This window comes from Salvelinus fontinalis, chromosome 34 (genome assembly GCF_029448725.1).
Source record: "Salvelinus fontinalis isolate EN_2023a chromosome 34, ASM2944872v1, whole genome shotgun sequence".
In the NCBI taxonomy this organism is placed as follows: domain Eukaryota; kingdom Metazoa; phylum Chordata; class Actinopteri; order Salmoniformes; family Salmonidae; genus Salvelinus; species Salvelinus fontinalis.
In genome coordinates, this window is record NC_074698.1 from 39,655,858 (window position 1) to 39,671,153 (window position 15,296).

The 15,296-nt window shown below is 41.1% G+C and overlaps 1 protein-coding gene across 2 annotated transcripts in view; it reads right to left on the minus strand.

The window, feature by feature from the left end:
- Nucleotides 1–15,296, minus strand: part of LOC129833881 (NLR family CARD domain-containing protein 3-like) — a 67,588-nt gene that overhangs the window by 29,843 nt on the left and 22,449 nt on the right. For both annotated transcript variants that reach the window (XM_055898727.1, XM_055898726.1), the window contains 4 exons: nt 14,719–14,835; nt 11,115–11,350; nt 9,090–10,956; nt 8,668–8,841 (listed from right to left, as the gene is read on the minus strand). In XM_055898727.1, the coding sequence (XP_055754702.1) occupies nt 8,668–8,841; nt 9,090–10,956; nt 11,115–11,350; nt 14,719–14,835 (2,394 nt within the window). The remainder of the gene's footprint in view (nt 1–8,667; nt 8,842–9,089; nt 10,957–11,114; nt 11,351–14,718; nt 14,836–15,296) is intronic.

Consider the following 15,296-nt stretch of genomic DNA (forward strand, 5'->3'; position numbering starts at 1 on the left):
ATTATAACCTATACAGAGAGGGAGACTACCATTATAACCTATACATATAGAGGGAGACTACCATTATAACCTATACATATAGAGGGAGACTACCATTATAACCTATAGAGGGAGACTACCATTATAACCTATAGAGGGAGACTACCATTATAACCTATACATATAGAGGGAGACTACCATTATAACCTATACATATAGAGGGAGACTACCATTATAACCTATACATATAGAGGGAGACTACCATTATAACCTATAGAGGGAGACTACCATTATAACCTATACATATAGAGGGAGACTACCATTATAACCTATAGAGGGAGACTACCATTATAACCTATACATATAGAGGGAGACTACCATTATAACCTATACATATAGAGGGAGACTACCATTATAACCTATACATATAGAGGGAGACTACCATTATAACCTATAGAGGGAGACTACCATTATAACCTATACATATAGAGGGAGACTACCATTATAACCTATACATATAGAGGGAGACTACCATTATAACCTAAACATATAGAGGGAGACTACCATTATAACCTATACATATAGAGGGAGACTACCATTATAACCTATACATATAGAGGGAGACTACCATTATAACCTATTGAGGGAGACTACCATTATAACCTATACATATAGAGGGAGACTACCATTATAACCTATACATATAGAGGGAGACTACCATTATAACCTATAGAGGGAGACTACCATTATAACCTAAACATATAGAGGGAGACTACCATTATAACCTATACATATAGAGGGAGACTACCATTATAACCTATAGAGGGAGACTACCATTATAACCTATACATATAGAGGGAGACTACCATTATAACCTATAGAGGGAGACTACCATTATAACCTATACATATAGAGGGAGACTACCATTATAACCTATACATATAGAGGGAGACTACCATTATAGCCTATAGAGGGAGACTACCATTATAACCTATACATATAGAGGGAGACTACCATTATAACCTATAGAGGGAGACTACCATTATAACCTAAACATATAGAGGGAGACTACCATTATAACCTAAACATATAGAGGGAGACTACCATTATAACCTATACATATAGAGGGAGACTACCATTATAACCTATACATATAGAGGGAGACTACCATTATAACCTATAGAGGGAGACTACCATTATAACCTATACATATAGAGGGAGACTACCATTATAACCTATACATATAGAGGGAGACTACCATTATAACCTATACATATAGAGGGAGACTACCATTATAACCTATACATATAGAGGGAGACTACCATTTTAACCTATAGAGGGAGACTACCATTATAACCTATACATATAGAGGGAGACTACCATTATAACCTATAGAGGGAGACTACCATTATAAGTTATTTGCGTATTGTCGTGGCAGAATCAGAATTCTTTAGGTAACATTTATAAATAAGATGTTTTATTAATTTTCATATGTAAACGTATCTTTTAAACCATGTGAAGGGATGATTGAGGGGAAACAGATTATCTCTTGGCTCCACAATGTCTGTGTGCCAGTCACTCCCTACTCTTCCATCGGGGAGAGGAGGATGGCAGTGTCTGGAACTATTCTATGTTCCCTTTGAGGTTGCCCTCATCTTGACCTCTCCTCTGACTGTGATCTTGTCCAGGAGGGGGTGTATTTGATATATGCCAGTGGATGAGGTTTTGCTTTGGTCTAGGAGGGAAAGCTAAACGATAATTTATAGCCAATGCTGTCTGGCTATGGGATACTCCTCTCTGAAGTAAAGTCTTTCTTTGTGTAATGTTCCTAAGATCTGTTATTCGTCATGTGAGTCGTGATGGGTGTGTCTTTGTTATAAAGGATCCCAGTTGCCATTATGTTGACACTCTCAGAGAATTCATTTATAGACACTGAATTGATCTGAGAGTCACAGGGTTGTGATGGAGCTCATATAATTAAAGATGGACTTTATGATAACTCTGACTTGTGTGTGGTTTTGCGCTCTCAAGATTTGGAAATACAGGAAATTTCCACGACAATATAGAGGGAGGTCCCCAGTCCTAACCCTCAGCCCTCAACCCCAGTCCTAACCCTCAGCCCACAACCCCAGTCCTAACCCTCAGCCCACAACCCCAGTCCTAACCCTCAGCCCACAACCCCAGTCCTAACCCTCAGTCCTCAACCCCAGTCCTAACCCTCAGCCCTCAACCCCAGTCCTAACCCTCAGCCCACAACCCCAGTCCTAACCCTCAGCCCTCAACCCCAGTCCTAACCCTCAGCCCACAACCCCAGTCCTAACCCTCAGCCCACAACCCCAGTCCTAACCCTCAGCCCACAACCCCAGTCCTAACCACGGCCCTAACCCCGGCCCTAACCCACTGCCCCAGCCCTAACCCCAGCCCTAACCCCAGCCCTAACCCCAGCCCTAACCCACAACCCCAGCCCTAACCCACAACCCCAGCCCAGCCCCAGCCCTAACCCCAGCCCTAACCCCAGCCCTAACCCACTCTATACGTTATGCAAAGACAGAATACTATAAAGGCAGGACTCTGTAATATGAAAATTTAGTATTTTTCAGTCCGAGGGGCTCGGCTCTGTTACGTTTGTAATTTAGTCTCTTTCCATGGAGGGGCTTTGCTACTTTGTAATAAAGTCTATTTTGAATTCACAAGTTCTAGTAAGAGTGTCATATTTCTGAGTCAATATGGCACCACTACAACCCGGTCCATTTTGTTTCATGTTTGTGACCTCATGAAAGACAATACAGCCACATTACCATAACTCTGTTTATACAGGTGCCTCCGTTATGAGGTTTGCGTGTAATTATTGTATAAAATGAATGAGTAAAATGAATGATTAAACTATTTGTGAAATGATGTAAGGGGATGTTAACCCTTTTAATGAAAGAGAATTGTATTTCCTTTTTAAGTTTAACTAAGTCATTGGCCCTCCCTCGTGAGCACAGACATGATCTGGCTCATGGGACAGCCCTTTTCTATTGTTACGAATAAAACCCCCAGCTGGAGAAATCCTCTTGAGACCATGCGTACCTCGATCACCGAGGGGGCGAAGGTTTGAGTAGAGACCACAAAAAACCTCAGTATAAGCTATGGTTGCAATGGTTTTTGAATTCTTAACCAAACCACGTGGATCATTGGCTACACGGGTGGAAATGGTTAACCTGTTGAGGACAGAGGGCGCTATTTTCACTTTGGGGGAAAATCGTGCCCAATTTAAACGGCCTCGTACTATATTCTTGCTCGTACAATATGCAACTCCTTTTACAGCAAACTTCCTGATCAGGAAGTGGAAAATCTGAAAACGACGCTCTGTTCTAGGGCATGCCTATAAATGGGCTTGATGTGTATTAGTATACATGCACGTCATACACCTTCCACTAGATGTCAAGAGGCAGTGAGAGAAGAAATGGAGTGTTTATCTTGGTCTGAGGTGGAATAAATCCTCTTGGCATGACGTGTCACCCATTTCCTGTTTTCTGGAAAGCGCGAGGAGGGAACTGGATTTGCCTTCTGAAAAGCTGTCGTTATAGGCGACTACTATCTCCGGCTTTGATTTTATTTGATAAATGTCACAATATCATCGTAAAGTATGTTTTTTCAATATAGTTTTATTAGATTATTGAAAATTATTCGGGACGTTAGGCGTGTTGCGTTGTGTGCCTTTGTTCAGGAAGGAGAGCTTCGCGCCACTTGGCTAGTGTGCTTGCTAATTCAAGAGGGAAAAAGGACGTTCTAAAACCAAACAACGACTGTTCTGGACAAAGGACCCCTTGTACAACATTCTGATGGAAGATCATCAAAAGTAGGACCCATTTTATGATGCTATGTCACATATCTGTCGAACTTGTGAACTATTAGTTTTGCACCCAGGTTTTGGGCACTCTCTCGCCATAACGTAAGCCTTATGTCGTAATGAAGTTATTTTTAGAATTCTAACACGGCGATTGCATTAAGAACTAGTGTATCTATCATTTCCTATACAACATGTATTTTTTAGTAAAGGTTATGAATAGTTATTTGGTCAGAATAGGTGAGAGTCTAATAGAAATATCCGCACATTCTGGGAAAAAGTTGCTACGTTAGCACAATGTATAACCACTGATTTCAGCTCTAAATATGCACATTTTCGAACAAAACATAAGTGTATGTATAACCTGATGTTATAGGACTGTCATCTGATGAAGCTTATCAAGGTTAGTCAAAAATTATATATCTTTTGCTGGTTTGTTACGATCGCTAACGTGCCTATTGCTATCGCTAACGTGCCTTGATGAATGAATGCGGTAGTGTGGTAGGCTATTGTAGTAAGCTAACATAATGATATATTGTGTTTTCGCTGTAAAACACTTAAAAAATCGGAAATATTGGCTGGATTCACAAGATGTTTATCTTTAATTTGCTGTACACCATCGATTTTTCAGAAATGTTTTATGATGAGTATTTAGGTATTTCACGTTGGTCTCTATAATTACTCTGGCTGCTTCGGTGCTATTTTTGACGGTAGGTGTGATGGTAGCTGCAATGTAAAACTGATTTATACCTCAAATATGCACATTTTTCGAACAAAACATAGATTTATTGTGTAACATGTTATAGGACTGTCATCTGATGAAGTTGGATCTTGGTTAGTTATGTTGTTTTTGTGCATGCTACCTGTGCTGTGAAAAATGGCTGTCCTTTTTTGTATTTGGTGGTGAGCTAACATAAATATACGTGGTGTTTTCGCTGTAAAACATTTTAAAAATCGGACATGTTGGCTGGATTCACAAGATGTGTATCTTTCATTTGCTGTATTGGACTTGTTAATGTGTGAAAGTTAAATATTTATCAAAAATATTTTTTGAATTTCGCGCTCTGCCTTTTCAGTGGAATGTGGGAGAAGTTCCGCTAGCGGAACCCCGGATCCAGACAAAAAACTCTGAGACTATCGATCCCAACAGAATAAGAGCAAATCTTAGATACTAATTACTAGTCTGCAGCTAGAAATTATGTACCATTGAATGCAAAGACCGACAACCGCCGAAACATCTATTCTTTAATAACATTTCTGAACATAACTCTGAAGTAACCATTCTAACCACGAAAGACCTCATGGAAGCAGAGAGAGAGAGAGATGCGCGGATGAACTTTCCAACAGAAAGATGGACGATTCCAACAGAGATCACAATGACACACTGAGCGTAAATATATATTGATTGCAATTATTGCCGAATGAGAGAGCGTTCATGTGCAAAGGATTAGAATTTCAATTGATATAATTATCAACTGTGTAGAGAGTCTTTTGTAATTCCCGCCCTTCTCAGGTCCCACTTCCCTTTGTCCACCAAGCCGTCATATCAGCTTAGCCCACTAGGGAACCTCCCCTATCATTTCCTTGTAACTATATCTACTGTTTGTTTGTTTATACATTTCTGTGATTATTTAGTTAGTTAGTAAATAAATGATTAAGACAATTGATGTATGGATGATTCATAGTAAAGGCTGGGTTCATGCAGATAACCAACAATTTACGACGTTTGGAAAGAGACTAACGTGAGGTAAAGAATAATTCATTAATTAGAAGACTAATTGATCAGATATTAAAATATCTGAAGAGTTATATTAGGAAAATTATAACTTTGTAATCTGAATATTTTCCTTAGTGCCCCGACTTCCTAGTTAATTACATTTACATTTACATAATCACGTAATAATAATTACAGAGAATTTATTTGATAAAATAACAGTCTTCACTTTAATGATGCCAAAGACACGACACTGACCAGACCAGTTAAAAAAGCAGTATCAGTCAAAAGACAGACAGTGAGGTATCAGATTTACATTGTATTGAGTATACAGTACACATCATATCTATTTTGACAGTGAAGCTAACATTTTAAATGTGTCTCTATACTCCAACATTTTGGATTTCAGATCAAATGTTTCATATGAGGTGACAGTATATAATGTCACCTTTTATTTGAGGATATTTTAATACATATCTGTTTCACCGTTTAGAAATTAAAACACTTTATTTATCTAGTCCCCCTATTTGAAGTCATTCGTATTCTGACCAATTCACTTATAGTGTATTAAAGTAGTCAAAAGTTGAGTATTTAGTTGTAAACTAGTTGGTTGCATTTGCAGTTAGTTTTGGTTGTGTTTTGCCCTATAGTAACTGAATGGTGGATGATGACTGGAGTAATTCTCTGTCTACGTGAGTAGATAACATGTTTCTAAACAATACTAAATTAATCCTGATGATGCCATGAAACAACAAAACAAAACATGCTAACCTCTCACCATTACCAATAACAGAGGCTACAACAAAACATGCTAACCTCTCACCATTAACAATAACAGAGAGGGTCTGATCTTTGTGCCTCTAACTTTCTCATTCATCATTATTCATGATTCATTCATGATTATTCATAATCATGGTAGCATCCACATGAATGTAGAAGTGTTCAGAAACATCTTCTATTCTTACTGACAATACAAGTGAAGTGACTCCAAAATGACAGGACATTATTCACCATTCAGTTTCTATTAGGAAAAACATCATCCAAAACACAACCAAGACAAACTGCAAATGAATTCAACAAGTTAGTAGAATCACAAGCTTGATGTCGTTTAAAAAATATATATATTTCACCTTTATTTAACCAGGTAGGCTAGTTGAGAACTAGTTCTCATTTAGAACTGCGACCGGCCAAGATAAAGCAAAGCAGTTCGACACAAACAACAACACAGAGTTACACATGGAATAAACAAACATACAGTCAATAATAGAATAATACAGCATATATACACTGCTAAAAAAAATAAAGGGAACACTTAAACAACACAATGTAACTCCAAGTCAATCACACTTCTGTGAAATCAAAATTTATCAAAATAAATTTCACATGCTGTTGTGCAAATGGAATAGACAAAAGGTGGAAATTATAGGCAATTAGCAAGACACCCCCAATAAAGGAGTGATTCTGCAGGTGGTGACCACAGACCACTTCTCAGTTCCTATGCTTCCTGGCTGATGTTTTGGTCACTTTTAAATGCTGGCGGTGCTTTCACTCTAGTGGTAGCATGAGACGGAGTCTACAACCCACACAAGTGGCTCAGGTAGTGCAGCTCATCCAGGATGGCACATCAATGCGAGCTGTGGCAAGAAGGTTTGCTGTGTCTGTCAGCGTAGTGTCCAGAGCATGGAGGCGCTACCAGGAGACAGGCCAGTACATCAGGAGACGTGGAGGAGGCCGTAGGAGGGCAACAACCCAGCAGCAGGACCGCTACCTCCGCCTTTGTGCAAGGAGGGGCACTGCCAGAGCCCTGCAAAATGACCTCCAGCAGGCCACAAATGTGCATGTGTCAGCATATGGTCTCACAAGGGCTCTGAGGATCTCATCTCGGTACCTAATGGCCACCAATCAGGTACTAATGGTACCTGATTGCAACACCGCCCCCTTTGGCAGTTCTATGTTGGCGGAAAATGTTATAGTTAGGGATGGAAATGTCAGGGTTTTTGGTGGTTTTCCTAAGCCAGGATTCAGACAAGGCTAAGACATCCGGGTTAGCAGTGTGTGCTAAAGCAGTGAATAAAACAAACTTAGGGAGTAGGCTTCTAATGTTAACATGCTTGAAACCAAGGCTATTACGGTTACAGAAGTCAACAAATGAGAGCACCTGGGGAATAGGAGTGGAGCTAGGCACTGCAGGACCTGGATTAACCTCTACATCACCAGAGGAACAGAGGAGAAGTAGGATAAGGGTACGGCTAAAGGCCGTAAGAACTGGCCGTCTAGCACGTTCGGAACAGAGAGTAAAGGGAGAAGGTTTCTGGGCACAATAGCATAGAATCAAGGCATAATGTACAGACAAAGGTATGGTAGGAAGAGAGTACATTGGAGGTAAACCTAGGCAAAGAGTAATGATGAGAGAGATTTAGTCTCTAGAGACGTTTAAACCAGGTGATGTCATCGCATATGTGGGAGGTGGAACAACATGGTTGGTTAAGGCATATTGAGCAGGGCTAGAGGCTCTACAGTGAAATAAGACAGTAATCACTAACCAGGACAGTAATGGACAAGGCATATTGATATTAGAGAGGCATGCGTAGCCAAGTGATCGTATGCGTCCAGTGAGTGGTTGGGCTGGCTGGGGATTCAGACAGTTAGCAGGCCGGGGCTAGCAAGCTAGCATAAGGGCCTTAGATGGACGTTGCGATGGGGGAAAGTCTGTTTTAGCCTCCTTGTGTGGTGACGTCAATAGACCAGTCGTGGAATTAGTAGGGTTCCAAGTAGCAGAGGGATCCAAATCCAATTGGCAAAATGTGTATAGTGGCCACTTGCAGACCAAATACTAAACTTATGACTACTTTAATACAACATAAGTGAATTTGTCAAAATAATTAAGAATTCTTCAAATGGGAGAACTAGATACATAAAGTGCTTTCATATCTAAAACGTAAAACAAATATGTATGAAAATACCCTAAAATAAAAGGTGACATTCTGTACTGTCGCCTAATATGAGACATTCTATCTCAAATCCAAAATGCTGGAGCATAGCGCCAAATGTAAAACTGTAAGCTTCACAGCTTTGTGCCTGGTAAACACATGTGGATCTGGTGAACAGTTCTCACTTTTTGACCAACTACAGGAATACTGACCTCAGAGTCTCCAGTTTACAGAGGGGATTCCCCAGTCCAGCAGAGAGCAGCTTCACTCCTGAATCCTTCAGGTCATTGTTACTCAGATCCAGCTCTCTCAGATGTGAGGAGTTTGAACTGAGAACTGAGGCCAACACTTTACAGGATGTGTCTGTGAGTTTACAGCCAGTGAGTCTGCCAACACAGAAGAAATACAATGACAGACAGGTTGTATTAAAATGTTACGCTCAGCTTTCCCTGTTTACACTGTTATGGTGCACAAATAATGTGTATATCGTACATTCATGGTTCAATGCTACAACTTTTCTGATCAGTTTGTATTGTAGTTTAAGAGTTTTCAGCTGATAGAAAGTTAAGTTAGCCAATGAAAATACTGCTATAACTACAATATTTTGGTGTGCGATATTTACAATAATACATACAGAGCTTTCCTGCAGCCTCTCACAGCTGGGAGCAGTCTCCTACGACCCTCCTCTGATGTCTTGTATTCCTTCAGGTCAAACACATCCAGATCCTCCTCTGATATCTGCAGCATGTAGGCCAGCGCTGAACACTGAGCATGTGTGAGGTTTTTGGATCTCTTTTCTGACCTCAAGTACACTTCAATTACCTTCTGTATTGAATGGTCTTTCATCTCTATCAGACAGTGGAAGAGATTGATGCACCTCTCAGGGGAGATGTTCTTCCTCTGCATCACCTTAAGGGATCGGATCGTTTTCTTGACGCTCTCTGGACTGCTTTCTGTCTGTGTCACCAGACCTCGTAGGAGTTTCTGATTGGACTCCAGTGACATGCCATGAAGGAAGCGGACAAAAAGGTCCAGGTGTCCATTCTTACTCTCCAAGGCTTTATCCACGGTACTCGTCAGCAGCTCATGCAAGCTTAGCTTTTCAAATGCAGCTCTAGACTTTCTCTTGAGGAAGGGCTTCAGTTCATCCATGTTCTTGGTTGTGTAACAGTGGTACATGTAGACAGCTGAGAGAAACTCCTGAATGCTCAGATGAACAAAGCAGTACACCACTCTCTGAATTAACACAGACTCTTCTTTAAAGATATGTGTGCACACTCCTGAGTACACTGAGGCTTCTTTGACATCAAGGCCAGCCTCTTTCAGGTCTTCTTCATAGAACATGAGATTACCCTTCTCCAGATTTTCAAACGCCAGCTTCCCCAGCTTCAGAAGAATTTCCTTATCTGACTCCATAAGCTCCCTATGATCAATCTCATCTCTTCCATGATACTTCTGGTTCTTCAGGCTGGTCTGAATGAGCAGGAAGTGTATGGACATCTCAGTCAGAGTCGTGGGCATCTCTCTCCTCTTGTCTGTACTCAACATGTGTTCAAGGACTATTGCAGAAATCCAACAGAACACTGGCATGTGGCACATGATGTGGAGGCTCCTTGATTTCTTTATGTGTGAGATGATTCTGCTGGCCAGGTCCTCATCACTGAATCTCTTCCTGAAGTACTCCTCCTTCTGTGGGTCATTGAACCCTCGTACCTCTGTCACCTGGTCAACACACTTAGGGGGGATCTGATTGGTTGCTGCTGGTCGGGAGGTTATCCACAGGAGAGCAGAGGGAAGCAGATTCCCCTTGATGAGGTTTGTCAGCAGAACATCAACAGATGATGTCTGGGTGACATCAGACACTGTTTCGTTGTGCTGGAAATCCAATGGAAGTCTGCTTTCATCCAAACCATCAAAGATGAACATAGCTTTACAGGCAGTGAGTTTCTTTGCAATGCCTATGTCTAGTTCTGTGTGGAAGTCATGGAGAAGTCTGAGAAGACTGTACTGGAGATCTTTGATCAAGTTCAGCTCCCGGAAAGGAAGCACAAATATGATCTCCACATCGTGGTTTGCCTTCCCTTCAGCCCAGTCTAGGATGAACTTCTGCACAGAGACAGTTTTCCCGATGCCAGCGATGCCCTTCGTCAGCACGGTTCTGATGCTTCTCTCTTGGCCAGGTAAGGGTTTAAAGATGTCATTGCAGTGGATTGCTGTGTCATGTGAGGTTGGCGTCCTGGATGCCGTCTCTAGCTGCCACACCTCATGTTCACTGTTAACCCCTTCACTCTCTCCTTCTGTGATGTAGAGCTCTGTGTAAATCCTGTTGAGGGGAGTTTGGTTCCCTGCTGTTTCCATGCCTTCTATCACACATTCATACCTCCTTCTCAGACTGTCTTTATGGTTTACTATAGCTCTCTGCAGGCTGTCTTTATGGTTTACTACAGCTCTCTGCAGGCTGTCTTTATGGTTTACTACAGCTCTCTGCAGGCTGTCATCCACTACAAGGGAAGAGGAAAAGGATGTGTATCAGACACATTCATTGGCAGGATGAAAAGTGGCCCTTCCACAACGACAGTAACTTATATTATCTTATATTGTAGTTAACACTTAATCATATTGAGGTATTGACTTAGCACACGTGTGCAAGTGTTCTTACTGTTTTCAGAGCCTCTTGCATCATTGGGTTCACTCAGGGGCTGTAGTACAGGACGTGTTCTGGATCTCTTTCTACATTGAGGACAGTCATAGTCTCCTGAAGGAGCAGGTTTCTCCCAGTATCTGGTGATGCACTGTCTGCAGAACCTGTGTCCACAGGTGATAGAGACTGGATCCCTCAGAACCTGCTGACACACTGCACACCTGGACTGATCCTCTGGCAGAGTAGACCATCCACTACAGAGATAAAGGAGAGAGATACAGATCCTCTAACAGAGTAGACCATCCACTACAGAGATAAAGGAGAGAGAGATACTGATCCTCTAACAGAGTAGACCATCCACTACAGAGATAAAGGAGAGAGAGATACTGATCCTCTAACAGAGTAGACCATCCACTACAGAGATAAAGGAGAGAGAGAGAGATACTGATCCTCTAACAGAGTAGACCATCCACTACAGAGATAAAGGAGAGAGATATACTGATCCTCTAACAGAGTAGACCATCCACTACAGAGATAAAGTAGAGAGAGAGAGATACTGATCCTCTAACAGAGTAGACCATCCACTACAGAGATAAAGGAGAGAGATACTGATCCTCTAACAGAGTAGACCATCCACTACAGAGATAAAGTAGAGAGAGATACTGATCCTCTAACAGAGTAGACCATCCACTACAGAGATAAAGGAGAGAGATACTGATCCTCTAGCAGAGTAGACCATCCACTACAGAGATAAAGGAGAGAGAGATACTGATCCTCTAACAGAGTAGACCATCCACTACAGAGATAAAGTAGAGAGAGAGAGATACTGATCCTCTAACAGAGTAGACCATCCACTACAGAGATAAAGGAGAGAGAGATACTGATCCTCTAACAGAGTAGACCATCCACTACAGAGATAAAGGAGAGAGATACTGATCCTCTAACAGAGTAGACCATCCACTACAGAGATAAAGTAGAGAGAGATACTGATCCTCTAACAGAGTAGACCATCCACTACAGAGATAAAGGAGAGAGATACTGATCCTCTAGCAGAGTAGACCATCCACTACAGAGATAAAGGAGAGAGAGATACTGATCCTCTAACAGAGTAGACCATCCACTACAGAGATAAAGGAGAGAGAGATACTGATCCTCTAACAGAGTAGACCATCCACTACAGAGTTAAAGGAGAGAGAGATACTGATCCTCTAGCAGAGTAGACCATCCACTACAGAGATAAAGGAGAGAGAGATACTGATCCTCTAACAGAGTAGACCATCCACTACAGAGATAAAGGAGAGAGAGATACTGATCCTCTAACAGAGTAAACCATCCACTACAGAGATAAAGGAGAGAGAGATACTGATCCTCTAACAGAGTAGACCATCCACTACAGAGATAAAGTAGAGAGAGATACTGATCCTCTAACAGAGTAGACCATCCACTACAGAGATAAAGGAGAGAGATACTGATCCTCTAGCAGAGTAGACCATCCACTACAGAGATAAAGGAGAGAGAGATACTGATCCTCTAACAGAGTAGACCATCCACTACAGAGATAAAGGAGAGAGAGATACTGATCCTCTAACAGAGTAGACCATCCACTACAGAGTTAAAGGAGAGAGAGATACTGATCCTCTAGCAGAGTAGACCATCCACTACAGAGATAAAGGAGAGAGAGATACTGATCCTCTAACAGAGTAGACCATCCACTACAGAGATAAAGGAGAGAGAGATACTGATCCTCTAACAGAGTAAACCATCCACTACAGAGATAAAGGAGAGAGAGATACTGATCCTCTAACAGAGTAGACCATCCACTACAGAGATAAAGTAGAGAGAGATACTGATCCTCTAACAGAGTAGACCATCCACTACAGAGATAAAGGAGAGAGATACTGATCCTCTAGCAGAGTAGACCATCCACTACAGAGATAAAGGAGAGAGATACTGATCCTCTAGCAGAGTAGACCATCCACTACAGAGATAAAGGAGAGAGAGATACTGATCCTCTAGCAGAGTAGACCATCCACTACAGAGATAAAGGAGAGAGATACTGATCCTCTAACAGAGTAGACCATCCACTACAGAGATAAAGGACAGAGAGATACTGATCCACTAACAGAGTAGACCATTATATATCAATAGATAACATACATTATATAAAGCATTAAAATATAGGCCATTATGTAAAGCAACAAACAAAATAAGACCCTCCTAATATTGAGTCGTCACATAAAGATACTGATTCACTTCATCTCAGTTCCACTTTAATCCTTAAGAGTCTATTGATGCACATAGTTTACAATATGTCCATATATACAGTACCAGCCAAACAGTACACAATAAAACAACAATAATGAGACTATAATATACTATATAATATGTCCATATATACAGTACCAGTCAAACAGAACACAATAAAACAACAATAATGAGACTATACGGAGTACCAGTACTGAGTCAATGTGCAGGGGTACCAGGTAGTTGAGTTAATAATGAGACTATAAGGAGTACCAGTACTGAGTCAATGTGCAGGGTACCAGGTAGTTGAGGTAATAATGAGACTATAAGGAGTACCAGTACTGAGTCAATGTGCATGGGTACAAGGTAGTTGAGGTAATAATGAGACTATAAGGAGTACCAGTACTGAGTCAATGTGCAGGGTACCAGGTAGTTGAGGTAATAATGAGACTATAAGGAGTACCAGTACTGAGTCAATGTGCAGGGGTACCAGGTAGTTGAGGTAATAATGAGACTATAAGGAGTACCAGTACTGAGTCAATGTGCAGGGGTACCAGGTAGTTGAGGTAATAATGAGACTATAAGGAGTACCAGTACTGAGTCAATGTGCAGGGCTACCAGGTAGTTGAGGTAATAATGAGACTATAAGGAGTACCAGTACTGAGTCAATGTGCAGGGGTACCAGGTAGTTGAGGTAATAAAGAGACTATAAGGAGTACCAGTACTGAGTCAATGTGCAGGGGTACCAGGTAGTTGAGGTAATAGAGACTATAAGGAGTACCAGTACTGAGTCAATGTGCATGGGTACCAGGTAGTTGAGGTAATAATGAGATCTTAAGGAGTACCAGGACTGAGTCAATGTGCAGGGTACCAGGTAGTTGAGGTAATTGAGGTAATATGTACATGTAGGTAGGGGTAAAAGTGACTAGGCAATCAGGATAGAGATTACCACTCCTCATCCAAGAAGTGCACACACACACACACACACACACACACACACACACACACACACACACACACACATACACACAGACACACACACACACACACACACACACACACACACACACACACACACATACACACAGACACACACACACACACACACACACACACACACACACACACACACACACACACACACACACACACACACACACACACACACACACACACACACACACACACACACACACACACACACACACACAAGGAGGGAATATTGTGTTTGTTTAATATTGTTTTAGGACTATGAAAATGGACAAAATGATTAGCCTATGGATTATGAAAACAACAACAATAAATGGGAAAATGGGAGAGAAATGACTAGAGACAGTGTTGTTTAACTCACTGACCATGACCCATCAGTTCTTCTTACCTTTGTTCAGTAGAAAATTCTCCCTCTCTAAACAGTATAGGATGGTCCATAGACTCGTCACTCTTCATGGACACACAGCTGGGTACAGGGGAGGCTGGTCTCTCCTGCTTGATTGGACTTCAACACAACAGAGACAAACATTACATCTCTCATCTACTCTGAGCTCTGATGGGGAAACATAAGAAGAGTTTCATTCCAAAATGCAATATGTCCATTTTCAGAAAAGTTGGGAAATTAGATTAGATTTTTTAAAGGAATTATGTAAGAGATTGGTGTGTTTTTTCACTATCTAATCATGGCATTGAGTTGTTCAATGACACACATGTATTTGATTATAATCTATAACTTGATGTTTTCATTTCAGAGACAAATAATCATGTTGCTTTGCAAAATGCTATATATCTGCCTCACTGAAAAAAGTAGTACTGCTTGTTTTTACACAGTCAAATGTGACCGACCGGCTCAAATCAGTCTCATGTAGCAATATTTTAAATGGTGTTTTTCACATTGGATAATAGTAGAGACTCAGGGCTAGAAAATGGTATATCATACACTACAGTTGAGGAACAATGGGAAAG